Source organism: Psittacula echo (assembly GCF_963264785.1).
Source record: "Psittacula echo genome assembly, chromosome: 4".
NCBI lineage: Eukaryota > Metazoa > Chordata > Aves > Psittaciformes > Psittacidae > Psittacula > Psittacula echo.
This window is the reverse complement of record NC_137738.1, coordinates 451,502-470,197: the sequence shown is the minus strand read 5'-3', so window position 1 is coordinate 470,197 and position 18,696 is coordinate 451,502. Positions and strand designations below refer to the sequence as shown.

The 18,696-nt window shown below is 46.4% G+C and overlaps 1 protein-coding gene across 1 annotated transcript in view; it reads left to right on the top strand.

Moving 5' to 3' along the window:
- Window positions 1–4,403: 4,403 nt before the first annotated feature.
- Window positions 4,404–18,696, top strand: part of EML4 (EMAP like 4) — an 80,136-nt gene continuing 65,843 nt past the window's right edge. The window contains exon 1 of the mRNA XM_080615587.1: window positions 4,404–4,574. Coding sequence (XP_080471713.1) covers window positions 4,511–4,574 — 64 coding nt within the window. The 5' untranslated portion in view covers window positions 4,404–4,510. The remainder of the gene's footprint in view (window positions 4,575–18,696) is intronic.

Genomic DNA, 18,696 nt, shown 5'->3' with positions numbered 1-18,696 from the left:
TTCTACGATCTGATTGTTCATCAAGTTTTCTGCATGCTGTCTATGATTGAGCAAAACACCTGTAGGACGAATGAGCTCAGTGTAGACTTTGCAAGGGGTGGTAAGGGAATGGCCTCTGGCACAGCTCTATGTTCTCTGCTGTGTCTTGGCTTGGCACTGCTCAGTGAGGGACTTCACACTCTTCTGTATCAGTCGTTTCACTCAGATTCTGGCAGTGAAGTGTGATTTACAAGTGTAGCTGTTTCACAATCACCCTCCGTCATCCATGGGCAGAGCTGCTGGTGACGGGCATGGTTCCCACCGCTCTTCCCAGAGGGTGCTGCAACACTGTTCATTGTGCCATATGACTGGCTTGGTGAGTTATCCTGTTCTGGTGTGAAGGGTTAGTTTTCATGCTGTTCAGTCTCCCAGTGGGCTTCCCTGTGCAGCCCTGCGAGCTGTTGTGCCAATGGCAGGAGCAGGATGAGGATGGGAAGGATGCAGGAGAAGGGCAGGGATGCTTATTTTAGCAGTAGCGCTGCTATATGCCAACTGTAAGTGACCTTAATCATAGCCAAAGGTTCCATCTTCCGTCACTCTTGCTATTAATGCTCCAGAGAATGGGACTTTAATAGGTTTTATTACAGTGCCAGCAGCTGCAGGGAAGAGGAAGAGTGAGCAGAGGCTGCTGCATCCTGCAGTTAATGGGAGCACTGTATCCCTTGGGGCTCTCCTTGTCCTCCATGGCTTACTAACCTCTGTCCACCTCACAAGTGGAAACAGGACTGATGCAATGAGCATCCTTAACCAAAGTGTGTATTTTTGTCTGATCTGGTGAGATTGGTTGTACTGGTTAGGTGATTGCAGGGAAAACGTGGGTTTAAAAACACTCTTGTTATCAGAAAGGATTTGGGTTTGGCTTTTTTTCCCACCAAGGAAAAAAAGAATAAAAGTTTTAAAGTCTTTAGAAATTGGGTAGCAATTAAAGAAATCGTTGTTATTCTCTCTTTTCCATGGGGTATAGGTAATACTTGGAACAGAGATGCATGCGACTGCTGAAAGGTGATCCTGTTTGGCTGTGAGGTTAATTGCTAACTGAAACAGGGCTGCAGTTTCTTCTCAGGAAGAGAAAAGCCAAGTAATTGAAGGATTGTTTGCCAGTGGAAATACAATTGGTTTTATATGTATGAAGAAACAAAATTAACTAGTGCTGCCCTCTTGCAGTGCAACAGCAAGACAGTAAACTAGCTTCAGTACTTCACATTGTTCAGGTACAGTTATAGTTACAGGCCTTTTGAAGGAAAGGTAGATAGGAGTTTCCAGTCATGCTTTGGAGGGAAGATAACAGTGTGATTGCCTCATGCAGCAGGGCTTGGATCTACAGTCTCCTAAATTTGGAGGAGATGAATAGACCCTTGTTTTGTGAAAACCCATTTCCCGATTTCATGGAACTGCAGGTATTTTCTTTGCAGCAGGATCACTTGCCAAGGAAACTCGGTGAATAATCTTGCTCTGTGATATTCAATTACTAAAGGTGTCCTGGGGATAGGGTATCTGTTTTGCGGGGGGGAGGGGGGGGGGGTGTGATGGCTTTAGCGGGGGCACCCCCAGTTTCCTTAGCCAGCTCTGGGTCACTGGAACCACCTTAACTTGGGACATGGGGTAGGGGATCCCCTTGCTCCTCTTCATATGGAAGCGATGACTCCAAAGAGTTAACACCTTTACTGTTTGCTCCCACCTCTGAAGAGAAGGTGGGTTGCAGTGGGTTTTGGTGCATGGAAACCTGAGGTGTGTCTAAAATGATTCCTTTTGTAGGTTCATAATGTGGCTGCTGCTGTGGTCTTTGAGACATCCACTGTTCTTATCAGATGTCTGATGTTCTTAAGTATCCGTTTGATGGGGACACACAGACAACAGATGAATATGTACCTGGCAATATGCAGAGCTCTGTCCCTGATCTTTAACTGGCTTTATTATGTTAGATTGAAGAGGGTTGGTTTTTTGATGGTGTAACATTGTACTTTGTGCTGCTAATATTCCAAGAGGGCTTTTTTTTTCTAAGCAAAGGTTACTTACCTATATCGTATGTGTTTTATTTTGGTCTGTGCCATATTTTAAGTACTTCTTTCATCATTTGCGCCTATCTGAAGTACATAAGAAGAGTATCTCATCATCCCCCTTCCATTCATGTTAAGGAGAAGAGGAGCCTGAGATGGTGTTTAAGGTTAGAGGTAGACAGCTGTTGAAGATGGGAAGATTGCTTAGAAAGGATGGGTATGGGCCAGAGCTGGAAGAGTGGCAAATTCTGATGAGGACTTCAGGCTTTCAAAGAGAGATTTAAAGGCAGATCCATGAATTTGGATGCAAGTCTTTAGCCCAGCAGGGAACAGGACTGAGACTGGTTCTGCTGTTTTCGGGGTGGGCCTCCTGAAATCTTACTTCAGACGTAAGAGCATCATTCTGGAGGTGTTCTGATATTTGCTTTGGTTCCTTCTGCCTCCTCCTGCATGTTCTTTATTCAGCAAGCATTAAGCTGTATTTAAAATTGTGCTGTAATGCAGCTTTATTTTATTTCTCTATGCTGAGGTAATCCATTATATTACAGCTAAAAATTAGGGTCATAGCTACCTGGAAATACCAGTATTTCATAGCCTTTGAAGGAGATCCTAACTCTTTAAATACAAAATGGTTTACTTACTCTAAAAATGAGACATTCTAAAAACATTCATTAGTTTGAACTGCTTTGGATGCTGCTTTGCCAGTTTTATGTACTCTCTCATTGTTTAGAGCACTAATGACCACTTAAAATGGCAAATCAAGCTTCTTTCTACTCTCCGTGCTGGTCTTTACCAGATCATACAATGTCTGTCAGGCCTCAGGGAGCACTTTTGCCAGCAGTATCTTTCAAGGCTTCATAGTTGTATTAGGGAGGATGCTGAATTTGAAGGGATATCACAATGTATGTCTGTGCATGTTCAATAGTTCTGTGTGTCCAGCCTACCCAAGGTAAGACTCAAGTGTTTCAGCTTGCAATCAAGAGTGTTTAATCTGACAATGTGATGCAAGTAGAGATTGGGAGAAGCTGGGAGCATGGGTTCTTGGTCAATCCCAATGCCACAGCTGTGTGTTGAGGCATACGCCTTCATTTGGCCCCTTTCCTTAATGGTGTGCCCTTCCCTTTTACTCTTTATTATCCTCCACCATTCAGTTTCTTAGTCTCTTCCTTTTCTTGATGATGGTAGTTGTGTGGCTGCGGAGCTGTGTTCACCTGATTGCCTTTCTCTTCTCTTAAACCACTGCAGATCTCTTTCTTCCAGTGTGTCCTGGAAAAAGACGATACTGCTGAAATGATGTAGATTGGTAATCCTGGGGAAAACACACAAACCTTCTCATCAACCATTTGTGACAGTGGAATAAAGTCCTGCCCCTCCTTGTTTTTTGAATGAACACATGGACTTCCCCTGTGCTTTCTTCTCTTATTATCTCACTGTTGTCTGGGAATCAAAACTTTAGTTCAGAGTTATTTAATATGCTTGCAAAGCTTGAAAATCATGAGCTATGTGAAGTATGCTAGAGAGGAGAGGCAAACTCCATGCAGTACATACTCACAAATAGTTTTGTTTTGACATTTATCTTGCTGTAGTCGTTCTGCCAATTGGCTTCAGGCACGGCTACCAAAAGAATGAACACATGTTGCATTCATTAGTTCTCATCTGGCTGCGCTTCATCTTGCAAGGCAGACGAAATCACGGCCACATTAAATGGATTGTAATGCATTTGTAATAGGAGTTGCCTTCTGCTGAACAGGACGCCAGCTTTGCGAAGCTGCCGCTTTTAAGCCGCGGTGCTTTGCTCCGGTTCAACATAATGGATGTGAGTATATTACCAGTGATGTCATTGCTTTTTCGTCTCGAAAGATGTCAGATGAAAAACATTCGGATATAACGCTAAACAAACACCCTCCGCCTTCCTCTCCCCTCCTCCCCCCGTGTGAACTGTTCATGTCGCGTTGTTTTGATTAGAACCGTGGTGTTTCTGACACACAAGCGCGCTTCGGGGCAATAATGGTTTGTCTGAAGTATAAAAACCCTTTCCGTTAGTGGTTCCTTGCGCTCGGACCGAGAGCAAATTGATTCCTGTTGGCTTCTTACGGTTAATGCCGGGGTTTCGGAGCCAGCCGGCAGTGCCTGGCGCTGGGAGCAGGGGAGGCGGCCCTGTCCGGGTGTACTCGGAGGCGGCTCGGGGGGAGCTCCCGGGCCATTAGGACCGCGGTGTCCCGGGGGTACCGCCGTGCTGCGGGCGGCCGGGGCCGGCTGAGGCCTGGCGCTGGCCCCTCCCTGCCGCAGCCGCGGCGGCTCGGCCCCATCCCGCCCCCTCGGGCCGCGCTCTGCTGCCGGGGCTGCGGGGACCGGCGCCTCCGGCCGTGCTTTGTGGCCCGGGAGGGTCTCGCCCGCGGGATGCGGGCCGGGCCGGGGCGCGGCGGCTCGGGCTGAGCCGTGCCGGTGGGGAGGCCACGGAGGCGGTGAGAGGAATGGAAGACGGGCTGTCCTGCCTGGGCGCGGGCTGCGAGCCCGCCGCGCTCAGCTGCTGCACGGGTAAAGTACCCCCGCGCCGCGGGCTCCCACAGCCGCCTTTGCATGCGGCAGTGCCCGTCCCTGCACGGAGAGGAGGGGAAGCGGTGATGGGAATACCGCGGTCGGGGTTCATTGGCGTGGGGAAATTGACTCCGCGTCCTTGCTTCCAGCGGCAAGGTGCACTAGCGCAGGCTGGGGCGGCTCGCTCCGCTCTCAGCAGTATCCTAACCCCGGGGAAAGGGGGAGAGTACAAACAACGTTAGCCGGTGTTCAGAGGTCTGTGGTAGCAGGGGCGGTGATGGGGGGATAATGACAAAGTTAATGCACGGAAGGCTCCTGGTGTGGGTGCTCCCACGGGGCGCTCCTGCCCTAAGTGAAGAGACCCTTGGGAAAGAGCTGCTCCTGCCTGTCCCGTCGTTCATCCCGACCTCCCGTTTTAGTTTGACAAAGGAAAAGCAGGAGGAAGGCGCTGCAGGACGTGCGGGCTGCATGCGGCCTCGGGCAGGAGGCAGCAGAGCCTCGTTCATAAATAACTATTGCTGCAGCTATGCTTTTGTGTGTTGTAGAACATGCGTTTGCCCTTCAGGACTAAGCTGGTTTGTTTCGCCCCGCTTTGTTTTTACTGTTGTCGTAGGAAGAATGAAATACTTCACACTCGTTTCCTTTCTTTAGACGGCTGCTATCAAATCAGTGTAAATCACGTAATTAATTGCAGCGTTCTAGCCGTATCAGCCCAGAGTATATGAGTTAAAGCTGCAGAAGACCCATCAAACAAATAACCCGCCACCAACAAATGGCATCAGAGATTAAATGTGTTTTTGCTCTTGTGTGCGGTGGAGAAGCGTGTTGCGGAGGAAGGAAGCAAACCTCGCCGAGCAGCTCGTCTTTGTTTGCTGGGTCATGCCGTGCAGTTTTGATATGAATGCAGCATCTTGCATAGGAAACTTACGCTTCTGGCCTGAAACAGGAAAGTTTGTTTAAAAAGAACGGTGCAAAAGAAAAAGGCGGGTATTTAATGCGTAGGTCCCTATGTGTATTTGCTGGGGGAAAGGAATGACCTCGCTACAGCTCTTAAAGCAAGCAGCGCGCTGCGCTTTATCTGATTCAGCATTCGAAGCATTCGGTTTAGAATCCGAGATGTTGCAACCCTGGGGAAGAGGTAGGGTGAGTTGGAAACTGTAAAACTACGAGTCCTGCGTGTGCAGCCTGTTGCAGGGATTTTTAAGGTAGAAAGGAAAGGTGAATGCTTGGCTTTTTATCTTCAGAACTCCGAAGAACAGCCCTGTCTATGGCTGTAACTTGCAGCTTTGTTACTCGTGAGGGGAGGTTTATATTAAGAGGTTTCCGTTGGCACTGAACCATAGCAAGAGTTTCTGCGATTGTAAAAGAATGTAGTAGTGTCTCAGGCTTGAGCTTGAGGCGTATCTTGAGTTTCAGCAGTGAGTGTGGCATGATGGACTTCCCTTTGGGATTCGCCTATATCTCCAGCAGAAGAAGGTGGACGAAATACATTCTTTTCCAATGCACGTGTTCTTCTTTGATGTATTTTATTTTCCATGCATCTTAGAGAAGAAGTTGTACTAAAATTTTGATACAAGGCTGAGGATTTTGCTGAATGAAAGGGCATTTCTCATTGAGGTGCATTTCCAACTAAAAGCAAATGTGGCTTTGGATATTCTTAGCAGTGTATTGCTAAGAATTCTGCGGATTTAAATCAGTGTTCTGCTGATTGAAAACTTGATTCCTACTTATGTCATTAAACCTGATGTACCTTTATATAAAACTGAGGAAAGTGTGTGTTGGCTGGCAAGTAAACTTCAAGTGATAAGAAACTGGTGTGCTGGAGAATCCACAAGTGCTTTGTTCATATGAGATCTCTAACCTCATCCTTGAGAGCTCCTTGCCTTGAGGGCTTTTTAGCAGCATTGCAGTGGTAACAAGTAGGAAAAAGCCTGAGAATGAGCTGTAGAAACAATTGATTTTGGGGAGTGGGAGGGCACACATGCTCATTCTTGCTGTATTGGAAGGGGATGAAGGCTTTGTACTAACAGTTGAGTATTTCAGGTGAGGTTTTGTATCCTATAGTGAAACACCTTCCTATAGGAACTTCTCTGCCTTACCTTTACTTGTGATTTGTTTTGTGCACATGTATACGTGCAGGTGTACGTATGTCCAATTGCTCTTTTCTTGCCAAAGCTAAGAATAAATTCCCAATTCAGCATGAAGAACTAGCCCTCCCTTTTAACATATGGGGTATCAGTGCTGGTGAGCAGCTTAACCGTGTTTTTAAAGAAGCTTGCTTGGTATCAGTAGAGGTAACTGATTATTTTCTACTTGTATTTAATTAGCAAAGTAAATAAAACTAAGGCAAGGGCTTATGTTGTAATGTGTTCTTCTGGAAGATCTTAGCTATCAGTTTAGATCTGGACTAGAATTTAGCTTCGATGGTACAACTCAGTACAGCAGTGTTAAGACCAGCAGAGAGGTTGCTTCGGTGGTGGTTTCCCACCTAAGGTGGGGATTTGCCTGTCACTGGAGGCAGTGGTGTTAGAGGTGGTGGTGTTACGGTGGCTCTGTAGGGGTGAGACTGGGTCCTCCTTGGGCTTGGCTCTCCCAAGTGGGGAACTGTGCTTTAAGGATTTACATGTTACAACAGCTTTGTTCTTTCTGGTGCCTGTTACATAGGCAGAGCCAGGCAAATCTGACATAGAAGTCCTACTTTCAGCTTGGAATTTTAGATAAAATTGTTAGGGACTGAATGGGGACGAGTTAAATAAACCAACGATCATCCCATTTGGGAGATCACCTCTCCCTAAGTAGGGTTTTTTCTTATAGTCTTGGGCTGCCCCAGCTGCAGTGTTTGTGTTGATGCAGTGGAGCCTTTTGAAATGAGACAAGTTTTGGTGTAATGGCTTTGGAAGCTTTTGAGCTGGCCTTCCAGGCACTGCCAAGGATGATGATAAATGTAAATCTCGGTATCTTAATGCTTCTGAAGAAATCACATTTAAAAAGCAGTCTGAAAAAGCCCATCTCACCTAACATGTTACAATAATCAGGGTTCCTTGCTGTAGGTTGCAGTGGATTTGACCCACGATTTGACTGTGTGGGAGTCAGTGCTGTCAGAGCCAGTTTTAAAGCTGCTTTAAACGACTTGTTCCGAGTCGTTGTTAAGTAATCAACCACATTATCATTCCCATCTCGCAGATGTATCAGCCTCGGAGCCAGCTCCTCCCTTCAGCTGATAGGTTTTTATGAAGGGAGGGAGAATTCCCACCCACCTGCTTATAAACCTGCCCTGCCTGACCTGGGAGAGAATTCCAAGTGGCAAGACCAGCGAAGGCTTTTGACGTACCATGTGTATCTGAATCCAGTGCTCAGTGAGCACCATTTCCCTGGGGAATGAGGGTCAGGAATGCTGAAGTGGCCCAAGACTCATCTCAGCATTTCTGCTGTTGGGGAGTTCTGTTACTGGGGAGGTTTGAAGAATTCAAAGCAGGTTTAGAATAGGATTGGCCACAGTCCTGGGCTAGGAATGTGTTACTGGTGTCTCTGAACTTGCTTTCCCGTTTTCCAGACTAAACCCTGTTTGATAGTGGCATGCCTAAAGAACCACAGTGAGTTTCCCGAGGGAAGGAGGCGGTGTGTTTTGTTTTCTAGGTCTAATGAAGTGCACCCCAGCTATTCCATAAGAGCTGGGGCTCCTCTCTCCAAGGTTACTGTAATCCAAATGCTTTAGCCTGGATTTTGGGAAAATTCTCTGCCTCCTGTTGATCCCCAAACAGTAGGACAAACTGGGCCCTAGCAGCAGTAGGAGGAACAGTAGTCACCAAGAAATGAATATGAAGGGTTGTGTTTTTGTGGATATGGCCATTCATGCTTGTAAGTGAAGGGCTTAAAAGGCTGGAAATGGGGTTTTCTGAATGTAGCGACAGATGCGGTCATATTAGTCTCCTTTTGTGTGCTTCGTTGCTCATACTGTACTTGACAGAAGGAAATGGTGACAGTCACTACTCTTTACTGGCATCATTTTCCACATCTTCAGCTAGGATCCCTGTCTTGCATCTAGAGGTGAAATCCCATCTCCTTACAGTCTGTGAAAGTAGCATTGCTGCTGCTTATGCACCCAGAAGTCTACCATCACTTGCAGGATAATGTATGCTTGTTGTCAAGTTCTATTTCCTAATCAGGTTAGTGTAATATTACTTACCACCAGAGTTAAATCAAGCTTTGATGGGGTGGTTGTATTGAGTAACTCTAAGCACAGGTGGACTGAGTAGTGTTTACTTGCTTTGTGAGTTAGCGAGTTCGTGCTTAATGCAGTGAGCTGTGAGCTACCTGGGTTAGCTGTTGCCAGGCTTCATCACGTGAAATTGAATGTATGTCTCTGCTGAGCAACAAAACAAGATGTCTTTGGTAAATACCATACTTTGGTAAATAGCTGCGTTATTACTCTATAGTATGGAACTAAATATCTGCAGGATTACACTGAAACAGCAGTGCTGTGTAGGCACAATGTAAAATTGCACATACCATAAAGGTCCCGAGGGGTTTTCTCTCGTGCTGTTTAGAAGGTTAATGCTTCCCCTGGCTCAGTGGCAAAGTCTCATTTCTCTAACTTGTAACCACACTTTTAGCAGGGGTGCCTAACGTTTTTGGTAGTGTTTCTCCTGCTCTGCCTCGCTGCTCACAGTTCTAGGAACACTCATTATTATTACTCATCAAAGGGGGGTTGAGAAGGTAACGACTTGTGCAGGGCAGCGGTTAGCAGTTTCTGAGCAGTTGCAGTAAGTAGTTGCAAGGTGGAGTAACTGCAAGGCACAGCTGAAGCTGCTGAATGTCAAAGTTAATGAAATACCAAAGGTCTGGTTGGTGCAGCAGACTTGGCATTAAAGGTCAGCTAAAAAGGGTCAGACTGCACATGCTTTCTCAGCACTGAGTCTTTGCTCTCAAATTCTGAGTAATGCCCAGATTAAGAAACCTAAGGAAGTGTCTTTATGAGCCCTACATCGCACCTCTGCTTCACACAGATATGTAAATGAGTCAGGAAACCAGCAGCATTGGAGATCTCCCTTTTGCAGCATGCACAACTGAAGTGTTGCTTCAACCTCCTCCCTCTGCAGTGAGCCAGAGCAGCTCTGAGAGCAGAACTTGCAAAGAAACACTGGAAAACCACGGGGCAGCCCCTGCGCTGTGAGCTGGGAAGGACAAGGAATGAGCAGACAAAGGATGCTCGTTAGTCACAGTTGTGTATTGGGCAATGAGAAGATGCTCTGATACAGCCATAAAAGCCAGGTAGAATTCAGGTGCCCTGTCTTCTGCCTTTGCTCTTCTCTCCCAGCACCTTTCTTGTTCTTCAGATGCTCTAAAATTGCATGAAAGTGCTGGGGTTTGCCCTTGTTTGTCTGTGATGCATAGAAGCGTTTAAAACCATGAGGATACCCACAGTCAGACCTGAAATGAACAAGAAGCCGATTGAATTGGTCCTTCAGGTTTTTGCGTGCTGCTGCTGCCGTTGCTTTTACTCATTTTGCTCGATGGCTTCAGTGGCTCAGTGGTTTGGGCAAGAAAGGGGGTAGGGGGGTTGGTTTTCTTAGATGATAAAGGACAAAAATCGGAGCTGAAAGTGGATTGTGCTGATTTCGTGCAATTTCTACATCAGGGTTACAGTGACATGCGTGGCCCTGGGGGCTGTCGGGCATGGGTTTGGCAGGGGCAAAGCTGTGCTCCTGGCCCTGCTCCCTGTGCACTGCAGCAGTGAGGCTCCTGGAGCAGAGTCTTTCCTCCTGTGTGTTGATGCTGGGAGGTGTGAAACCCTTCTCAGAGGTGGACAGGCTGCACCACTCTTGCACGAGAGCGTTCCGCTATGTGAGCTGCAGGTCGCAGGGGGTGGTCACACCTAGATAGAGCGTGGGCTTGCAGTTGAGTTGCAAGGTGCTAAGGGGAGGTGGAAACTTAGAGCATGTTGCCACACTAGGTCAGGAAATGTGGATTAGTAGGTTAAACAACCTGGCAATTAGTCCTGATTAAGTGCGCCCTTGAGTAGCTACTGTGTTGTTACCTCCCTCTTGGGCTCGCTCCCTGGTAGTTTATGGGTCTGTACCCTGGGTCGTCACCCAAAGAACATGTGCTTCCTAACTCACTTTTAGTTCTTTCCTGCTAACACTGAAAATAATGTAAGGTAATCAAAAGAAGGTTAGAAGAGGCTAAAAATGTATAAACCGACTTTGTTCTTATTGATGTGTTTTGTTGTAGTGGTGGTGGATTCTTCTCATGCATGAAGGATCCTGTTACTTTGGCTGGCAGTAGTCCACAGAAATAGCATGCTCCTGGATGGTTCTTTAATACGTAGAAAGAGCTCAATTAGTAACGCTAATGCTTAATAAGTGTATGTGGAATTAATCAATCTTAAAACATAAGCATTAAAGGAATGAACTGGATAATCTGTGGCATACAACGATAGCTGCTTTCAGAGTAACTAGTCTATTTTTTTGGCTTTAGGTTGTTTCCCTTACCAGCTTCCAAAGTTATAGAAATCTCCAGGATTTTAAGCAAGAGAGAGAACTGAATTTGAAACACTATATAGCTTTTCCAAGTTTATTTGCCACTTCATGAGTTTGAAGTGTATTAGTATGAAACTTGCTTTCCATGGATACAGGCAGACTTTATCTAGCATTGCTGTTCCTGATGTGGTCTGAAAAGCTGGAAGTGATACACCCAATGTACTGCAGAGGTGGCTCTGCGAGTAGTGGCAGAGTGAGTGGCAATGCAGAGGCTGGGTGGTTGCATTGGTGCTGGTGGACATGGGCAGCAAAACATTGCTGCTTTGTTTGAGAGTACTTCAGCACATACAGAATCCCCTTCTGAGGAGGCTTTGATTGATGTCAGTTCTTGAAGAATGAATGCTGTCGTTCTGGGGAAGAAGAAAATGGGGGAAAAAAAAGCATCTTATGCTTTAAGCTATCCCTGGGAAAAGGCATATGTTTTTCCCATGCAGGCAAATTCCATGCAGGCATTCATGACGGTTTCATGTGATTTATCAATAGCAACTGTGACACTTCAATACCGTGTAGGACTTCTACATCTCAGATGGTCTGTTCAGGGATTGCTTTTTCTCTGGGAAGTTGTAGCGTCACCTAACACTGTTCCTGGGGGGTTGTGTTTGCTTGCAGGTGGATGGATTCTGAAACCTGCTTTGTGGATTAGCCTAAATAGAGATGAGATCTAATTCCTTCCTTTTCAGTGGAGCTTTCCATTTTAGGCGTAACAGTGCCAGGATTAACAATGGAAATGATCATTGAAACTGGCTTCATTTGTAATGTTCTCAGTTCTGCGGAAGCAGCCTCACTGTAGCTGTTTACAATACGTGTGTAGTCACACACAGGAGCCTGCCATGCTGTTCCAGAGTTCTGCATGACTTAAATGAGTTTAATTTCATACAGTGTTGGTGAGAACTTCCTGTTGATAGTGTCCTTGCTAAGGGAAATGTGGCAACGCACGGGGGTAGTTTGCGGTCTGGGTTGTTTGAGAGAGCATCTCTGTTTGTAGGATCATTAAGGTTAATACTCAGTACACACACAGCAAGTCAGGCAGCAGCAGGAAAGGTGTGAGCAGTGCCTCCCACCTACACCTTGTTTAGAGGTGGGAACTTCAAGGCTTTGCTGGGGCTGTTTAATTGCCAACAGAAGAAACCAGAAAGAGCTTAACTAAAGAGCTAGTAATTTTGTTAGTTGTATTTACACTTGGTTCCCCTTTTTGAGGGTGGCTGTTGACTTGCACCCGCACAGACGTTTCTGCTTGCTGTCTGGTCTGAACAGTGTTTCCTATGACACAGATATTCTCTTCATTTCCCAATACTTGCTGCTCTGTAGTAACTGAAATGGAGATGGTGACTAATGTGCCCTGAGTAGCTGCAGATAACCACCTGTGGCTGTGTGGGAGTCAGCAGCTCGTGCTTTATCCTGGACACTAAGCAGACAGCTTAGCTGCATCTGTACTCTGACTGGCTGGTACAGAGAGGTTTTAGCTCTCTACCAGGTAAAAACCAAATCTGCTGTTGATTTAGTTCCAGCTGGAGTAAGCATTGGCTGTTGGAGAGGTGTTCCTCTAGTACCAAAGCTGCAAGCAGTTGCAGAAGTTGGGAAGGCATCCTTATGGAGGTGAACAGAAGTGGGATTTGGACTGCTCCTTTTGGAAGTGTTGTGTTGGCTCTGGCTTGTGATCAGAGAGGTTTAATCTCTCGCTCCCAACAAACAATGGGTTTTATCAAATACCAAAAGCAAACCCTGTGTCTGTTCTCACCGACACGATCCAGGAGAGGTTTAATATCCCCTGTTGCACCAGTGAGTGCAACATCTTAGTGCAGAGCTGGCATAAGGGGTGCCTGCTGCAGGAGATGCTGCTGGGATGGAGTGCGATGGGCATCCATCCTGGTACAGCACAGCCATCCTGGCTCTGCTGCGGCAGTGGTGACAGGAGGAATCTTAACCCTGGAGTTAATGCTCCCTCCAGAAGGCTTCTCTCCTGATAGAGCTTGTTGTCATCCTTAGCTTTTGGATAAGAAAACGCAAAGGAAGACAGCAACTTTTCAAGGTCACTTTAGCCTGTTGAAGAAAAAGTTGGCATTTTACTGAGTGAGCTTTGGTATGGGGAGGTAATAAAGCATTGGCCACATAGGGCTGTGATTAAGTGGAAGGAATTCCTGTACCTGTAATACCAGAAAGCTGAGATAAGGCAGCAGGTTGTTTAGTCTCTTTCCAAACAGATTGAACTTTATCTGGAATCACTGTGACCTGTGGCTTGGAGAGATAAGAGCTCAAATATCCTGCAGTGACACCAGCTCTGGTGCCTCCTCTGTGTAAGCATGTTTCTGCTGAGCACAACCACCCACCTGCTCCCAAGGAACAAGGGATGGGACAAGAGGAACCGGCCTCAAGCTGCACCAGGGCAGGTTTAGATGGAGCTGAGGAACAATTCCTGCCCCAGAGGGTGCTCAGGCATTGGAACAGGCTGCCCAGGGCAGGGCTGCAGTCACCGTCCCTGCAAGTGTTCACACACCGTGGAGACGAGGCCTCAGTGCCATGGGTCAGTGGTGGCCTTGGCAGTGCTGGGGAATGGTTGGACTGGATGAGCTTAAAGGGCTTTTCCAACCTGGTTGATTCCATGATTCCCTCACAGGGTAGAGGAGTGGTTGGGGAGGGGGAGTTTTGAGCACCCATGTGGATGCTGGCACCATGAAACCAAATTCCAGTGGGGCTGTGTTTCCCCAGCCTCCTTGGGAAGGAGCTATGGGAAGAGCGTGGCATCCTGCCCTGCTATGTAGGCACCCACGAGGGGTTCACTGTGCTGATGAACAAGGGTGCCTGCATTTGAGGCCTGAAATGATGCTGCAGGGGACAGGCTAGAGCAGGTTCTCTCAAGCATGAAGGAGGATGAAGATGAGCGAGAACAGCGTGCACTGTGCTCTGTGTTTGATAGCAGTATCAGGAAGTGAATCTCTTTAATGTGGCAGTACACTACTAAAGCTATTTTCATATGCATGCCCATTATTTCAATAGGAGACTATTCTTGGTGAGTAAACATCATGCTAAATCTGCAAGATAACATCCTCTTGCCTGTTAAACACAAGCAGCCATTGCCAGCTGCACAACCTGTACAACCTGTGCAGCATGGACAAAACCACATTCCTTTGGGAAAGGAAGTTAATGAAATAGGCCAGGACTGTCTTTTTCCTGCCTTGATGGAATTGTGCTTACTGGCATTTCTGATGGACTGCCTTAGAGTATCACGGAATGACATCAAAGAAACTCAGTTTGCACAGTGGTGGTTTTGATGTTACATATTAGGTACTTATGGGGCCTGGGGTAAGGCAGAAAAAGCAGCCCAATGAAGCAGTCAGTACAACAGATTGTAGAGATGTTCCAGCGCTTGGATTTACAGCGGTAATGTCTGATGTGATTGGTAGATAACAGGAGCTGGAGATCATTCGTTTGCGTTTCAGGGTTTGAGAGCAGTGGAATTAGCAAATAAACATTGCGTGGCACAAGATAAACTGCATCCGTAAAAGAAGAAGGGATGTTGCTTTGCCTGGTTTATTTCTTAGTGAGTTCGGTGCTTTTCTGTTCTGCTGCTGAAATGATAGCCTAGAATTGAGGGGAATATGGCAAGCTGAGAGGGTAGAAACAGCTCTCCCCTGGGGCAAACCCGCATTTGTTACCAGTACACCGCACACAGAACCCCCGGGGAAGTTTGTTGACCAAACAGGTAATAAATATTGAAGATGCTGGAAGGTTTCTGTAGGTTTTAGGTTTGGTTTGCGTTGCTAATCCTGAATTCCAGTGTTGCGCGGCAGAGGCGATCCACTGCAGTGATGGCAATGTTGGACTTTTTTCCCCTTTGTCGTTTTGCAAACTTGGATTTGATTTGCATGTTAATGGAGAAAACTGATTGGAAAGGTAGCTTGGGAAAGCAGAGGTAACCTGTGTGGATTTGGGTTTACATTCGAAGGGGAAGCACAGTGCAAATCCATGAATACACAAACATGTCTCCGAGCAGGAATTACCCCCGTCACGGACAAGAGCAGTTAGGACATCAGTGGCCGCAGGGAGAGGTGGGCAGTCTGAGCTTACTGAGAGTACTCTTCTCTCCTGTGTTGTTTCTTGCTGTCCCCCCTTGCCCATTATTGACAGGCCTTCACACCAGCTCCCTTCCTGCCAGGGGGGTATCCTGTGTGTGGAGATGAGATGGCAAAATACTCCAGGAAAACCAGTGTTGCACATGGTCCCGTTGTTCTCTGTGAACTCGACTTTTGCTGGGCTTGGTGATGTTTTGGATAGTTCAGTCTGAATACGGTTGTTACTGTCACTCACTGTGTTGAGCAGGTCTGTGACCATCAGTGCTGCTGTCATTTGTACATTAATGCAGTAATGACATGGCTGAAGAAAAGTGTTCCAGGTAGGAAGTCAGAGGCTGAACATGAAAGTCAGGATCAGGTGAATGCTTCAAGCCTGTATTTATTCTTCTGGATCATATAGGTATTGAAATGCAGCCTTTACTTGATCATAGTCTGCCCTAACTCAGAACTTGGAGAAGGTAATTCTGCCTAAAAGCACTTGTTCAGGATTTTGAGTTGCTTTCAGTTTCTTTCCTTGTCTCCCTGCATTATTTTTAAGCAAAGCTTTGAGTCTTGCATGGTGAAGAAATGGGTGAATTGAAGCTGCTGCTTTGCTGCAGCGCTTACAGTAGTGCCGCAGTAGCCGCACACCTTTCTGATGCGTGGGATGATGCTTGCATTTAACAGATGAAGAGTGAAGTTAAAGAGAGATTAAGATCGAAAGCGTCTGCTAATTACCTGATTTTCTCATTAAGTAATTGCCCAATTTAAAACTTGGGAGACTTGACTGTCACAGTGCGGCCCTGGACACATCTGGTGCAAGGTTCCTGTGGGAGCCCAGCGCTTCCCCATCCTGAGGTTTCAGGTTAGGCTGAACATGCAGGTTCTTCTTGCATGTGGCCTTGGGAGTGCAGGAGAGCTGTGTCCTGCTCCTCATGTCCTGCCCTGGAGCCCCAGGCAGTGGCTGGCTTTGCTTTTGTCCTGCAAAGCCGGAGCCATGAGTTACTCCATGGGGTGGCTGGGTGCCATCTGCTCGTGGTGTTTTATCCTACGTAGCTTCATGCTTGTCTAAGTTAGTAGCTTGTGACTCTGAAATCGCAATTTTATCATGGAAATACTCTAATGCTTCTAGTACAACCTGAAATCCTTTGGACAAAAGAGTGCTATTACATGTGTGCTAAAGTGTTCTTGTTAATGCACGTGGAACTTCCCAGGAGAGCAGTTCCTGGCAGTTGTTCCTTTGGTTGCGATGGGAGCCTCCAGACCTAGGTGTGAGAAAAGGTACTCTCTGTCCTCCTCTCTCTTACTGAGACATGAAAACAGGGTGGCATCAGGTATTGAAAAGAGCTTGGGGTGACTGAGGTTGCTGCTGAGAGAGTTATAGGGGGATGCCAAGGAGGTGAATTCTGTCTACGGGGTGTAGGGGTCACTTGTGTTTAGCAGAAACACCACTTTGGAAGGGAAAGGCTTGTCCTGCTGGTTGAAGGCCATGGGTCCAAGAGTCTGGAGCTGTGGAGCGCTCTCAGGAACATCAAGAGCTAAGCAATGTTAGGGGAAGAAATGCACTTGAAAACCACAAGGCTTTCTAAGTAGTGGGTGGTGAAAATCCCATCAAAGGTCTTACTGTTGAGATAGATCTTAATGGAGGTGGAGCTGATGGGAAGTATGCAGTTGGGAAAGGATACATGAGAGCATCAGCGTAATTATCTGCCTCTTCAGTAACTGTGTGAATGCCAACGTCAGATATGAGCAGTGTGTGTTAAGTGTTGTGTTTTGGCAGTCTAGCTATCCAAACTAGTATTGGCAAGTTTAGAATCTGATCTGTTTCTTCTTAAAACGTTCGCCCAGTAAAGGTTACACTTACTGGAAACTTAGGCAAGCAGAACACTTGTGCTGGTCAAGTACAGCGTGGGTTGGTTGCATCCAGGAAAGAAGCCTGTGTGCACATGTCTGTGTAGCATAAACAAATAGAGATATGAATTCTTACGGGTGAAGTTGATCCTCTTCTGTGCCACACCAGCCGTTTGAAATGAGATGGCCTGAAAACATGGGTACTGTTCTTTATAATGTAATGGTGGGGTAGTAGCTTCATAGACCTGAACTTGCTTCAAATAAACCCTAAAGCAGTCCACAAATAGCAAAGAGCGGGAGCAACTACTGCATTGCAGAATAGTCCCGTGCTGCAGGAAAACCATCTCATGGATGGTGTGCAGACACAATACTGCAGTTTAGATAGTGAATGCATGCTGTGCTCAACTGGAAAGTCCTAAGGAAGCTTTGGCCAAAGTAGTTCCATATTGTTGTTCTTTTAAAATGTGTAATATGCAATAATGCAGTGTTGTCAGGATTTAAAGTTAGGCTTTGTGCCCCCTGGTTTTTAACTGAGTTTTGGGGTGTGTGATGAACTGTACCGACCTACCCAGATCTGTATGGATCTATGCCAGATGGGCCAGTTTACATGTGTTCTAGTCCTGCGTGAATTCTTTACAGGGAATAACAAGCAACATTTTTACGTGGTTTATGATTAAAATGCAGGGAAGCCATTGGGATGATCACTTTGGATGTTTAAGGCCCTGTGCGTTAGACATTGCACTCTCGCTTACGGTCTGGTTCTGCAGTACGATCTGTGCAAATAAATTCACTGCTTGCTGTGGACTTGCGTTCAAAATGGTTCGTGAGAGGCTATTGGGGAGTTAATGCATCTTGTTTGATGACCTAGCTCCCAGGGGACTGAAGTGAGATTGAACTATGAAATGTTCAACAGTCTCACAAGCTGGCCAGGGAAGGCAGTTTCATCAATATGATGGTGCTGGTGCAGCATCAACCCTGAGCGGAGTGGTGTGTGACAGCGTGTTCTTCCTGGAAACCTAAAGGAAAGTCTGTGCCTTGTTTTTAATTCCGAATGGAAAACCTGGGAGATGAGGCAAAGAGAACAAACAAGTAACAAAGGCTGTCAGAGATAACTTGGAGTAGCTGAGAGTGTTAAAGGTGTGTGTTGCATTTGCAGGAAGGGAAAACTTACCACTCCAAATCCATGCCACCAGGTTTAGCTTCTGGGAGCACATTAGAACTTAATACAGAATTAGTTGGGGGGTAAGGAGCTTTCTTAATCTTCCACATTTGTGTTGTGTCCTGTTCCCATGTTCTTTCTGTGACTCATGTCCTTTCCAAAACGGAGATAATGTATGTTGGCATTTGGAGGAGGTGAAGGAGATTCTGTGGGCCAAAGTGTCATGTCTAATTCTACTTGTTCTACTGTGTTTTAGAGATAGGGAACAGAGTTCCTGACCTTTGCACTGTTTATAAGCTTGTCTTAACTGAGTTGAAGAAAATGGGATTTTTCTTTCTCTTAACATGGTAGGAAAAACAGATGTGTCAGTTATCTCCCTGGAAATATAAGCATCAACCAGAGTCAAGTTATTCACTGCTCTTGAGAGTAGCGAACAACTTGACTCCTCACTTGCAGCACTGTGCACAGTGCTGGTGTCCTCAGCATAAGAAGGCCATGGAGCTGCTGGAGCAAGTCCAGAGAAG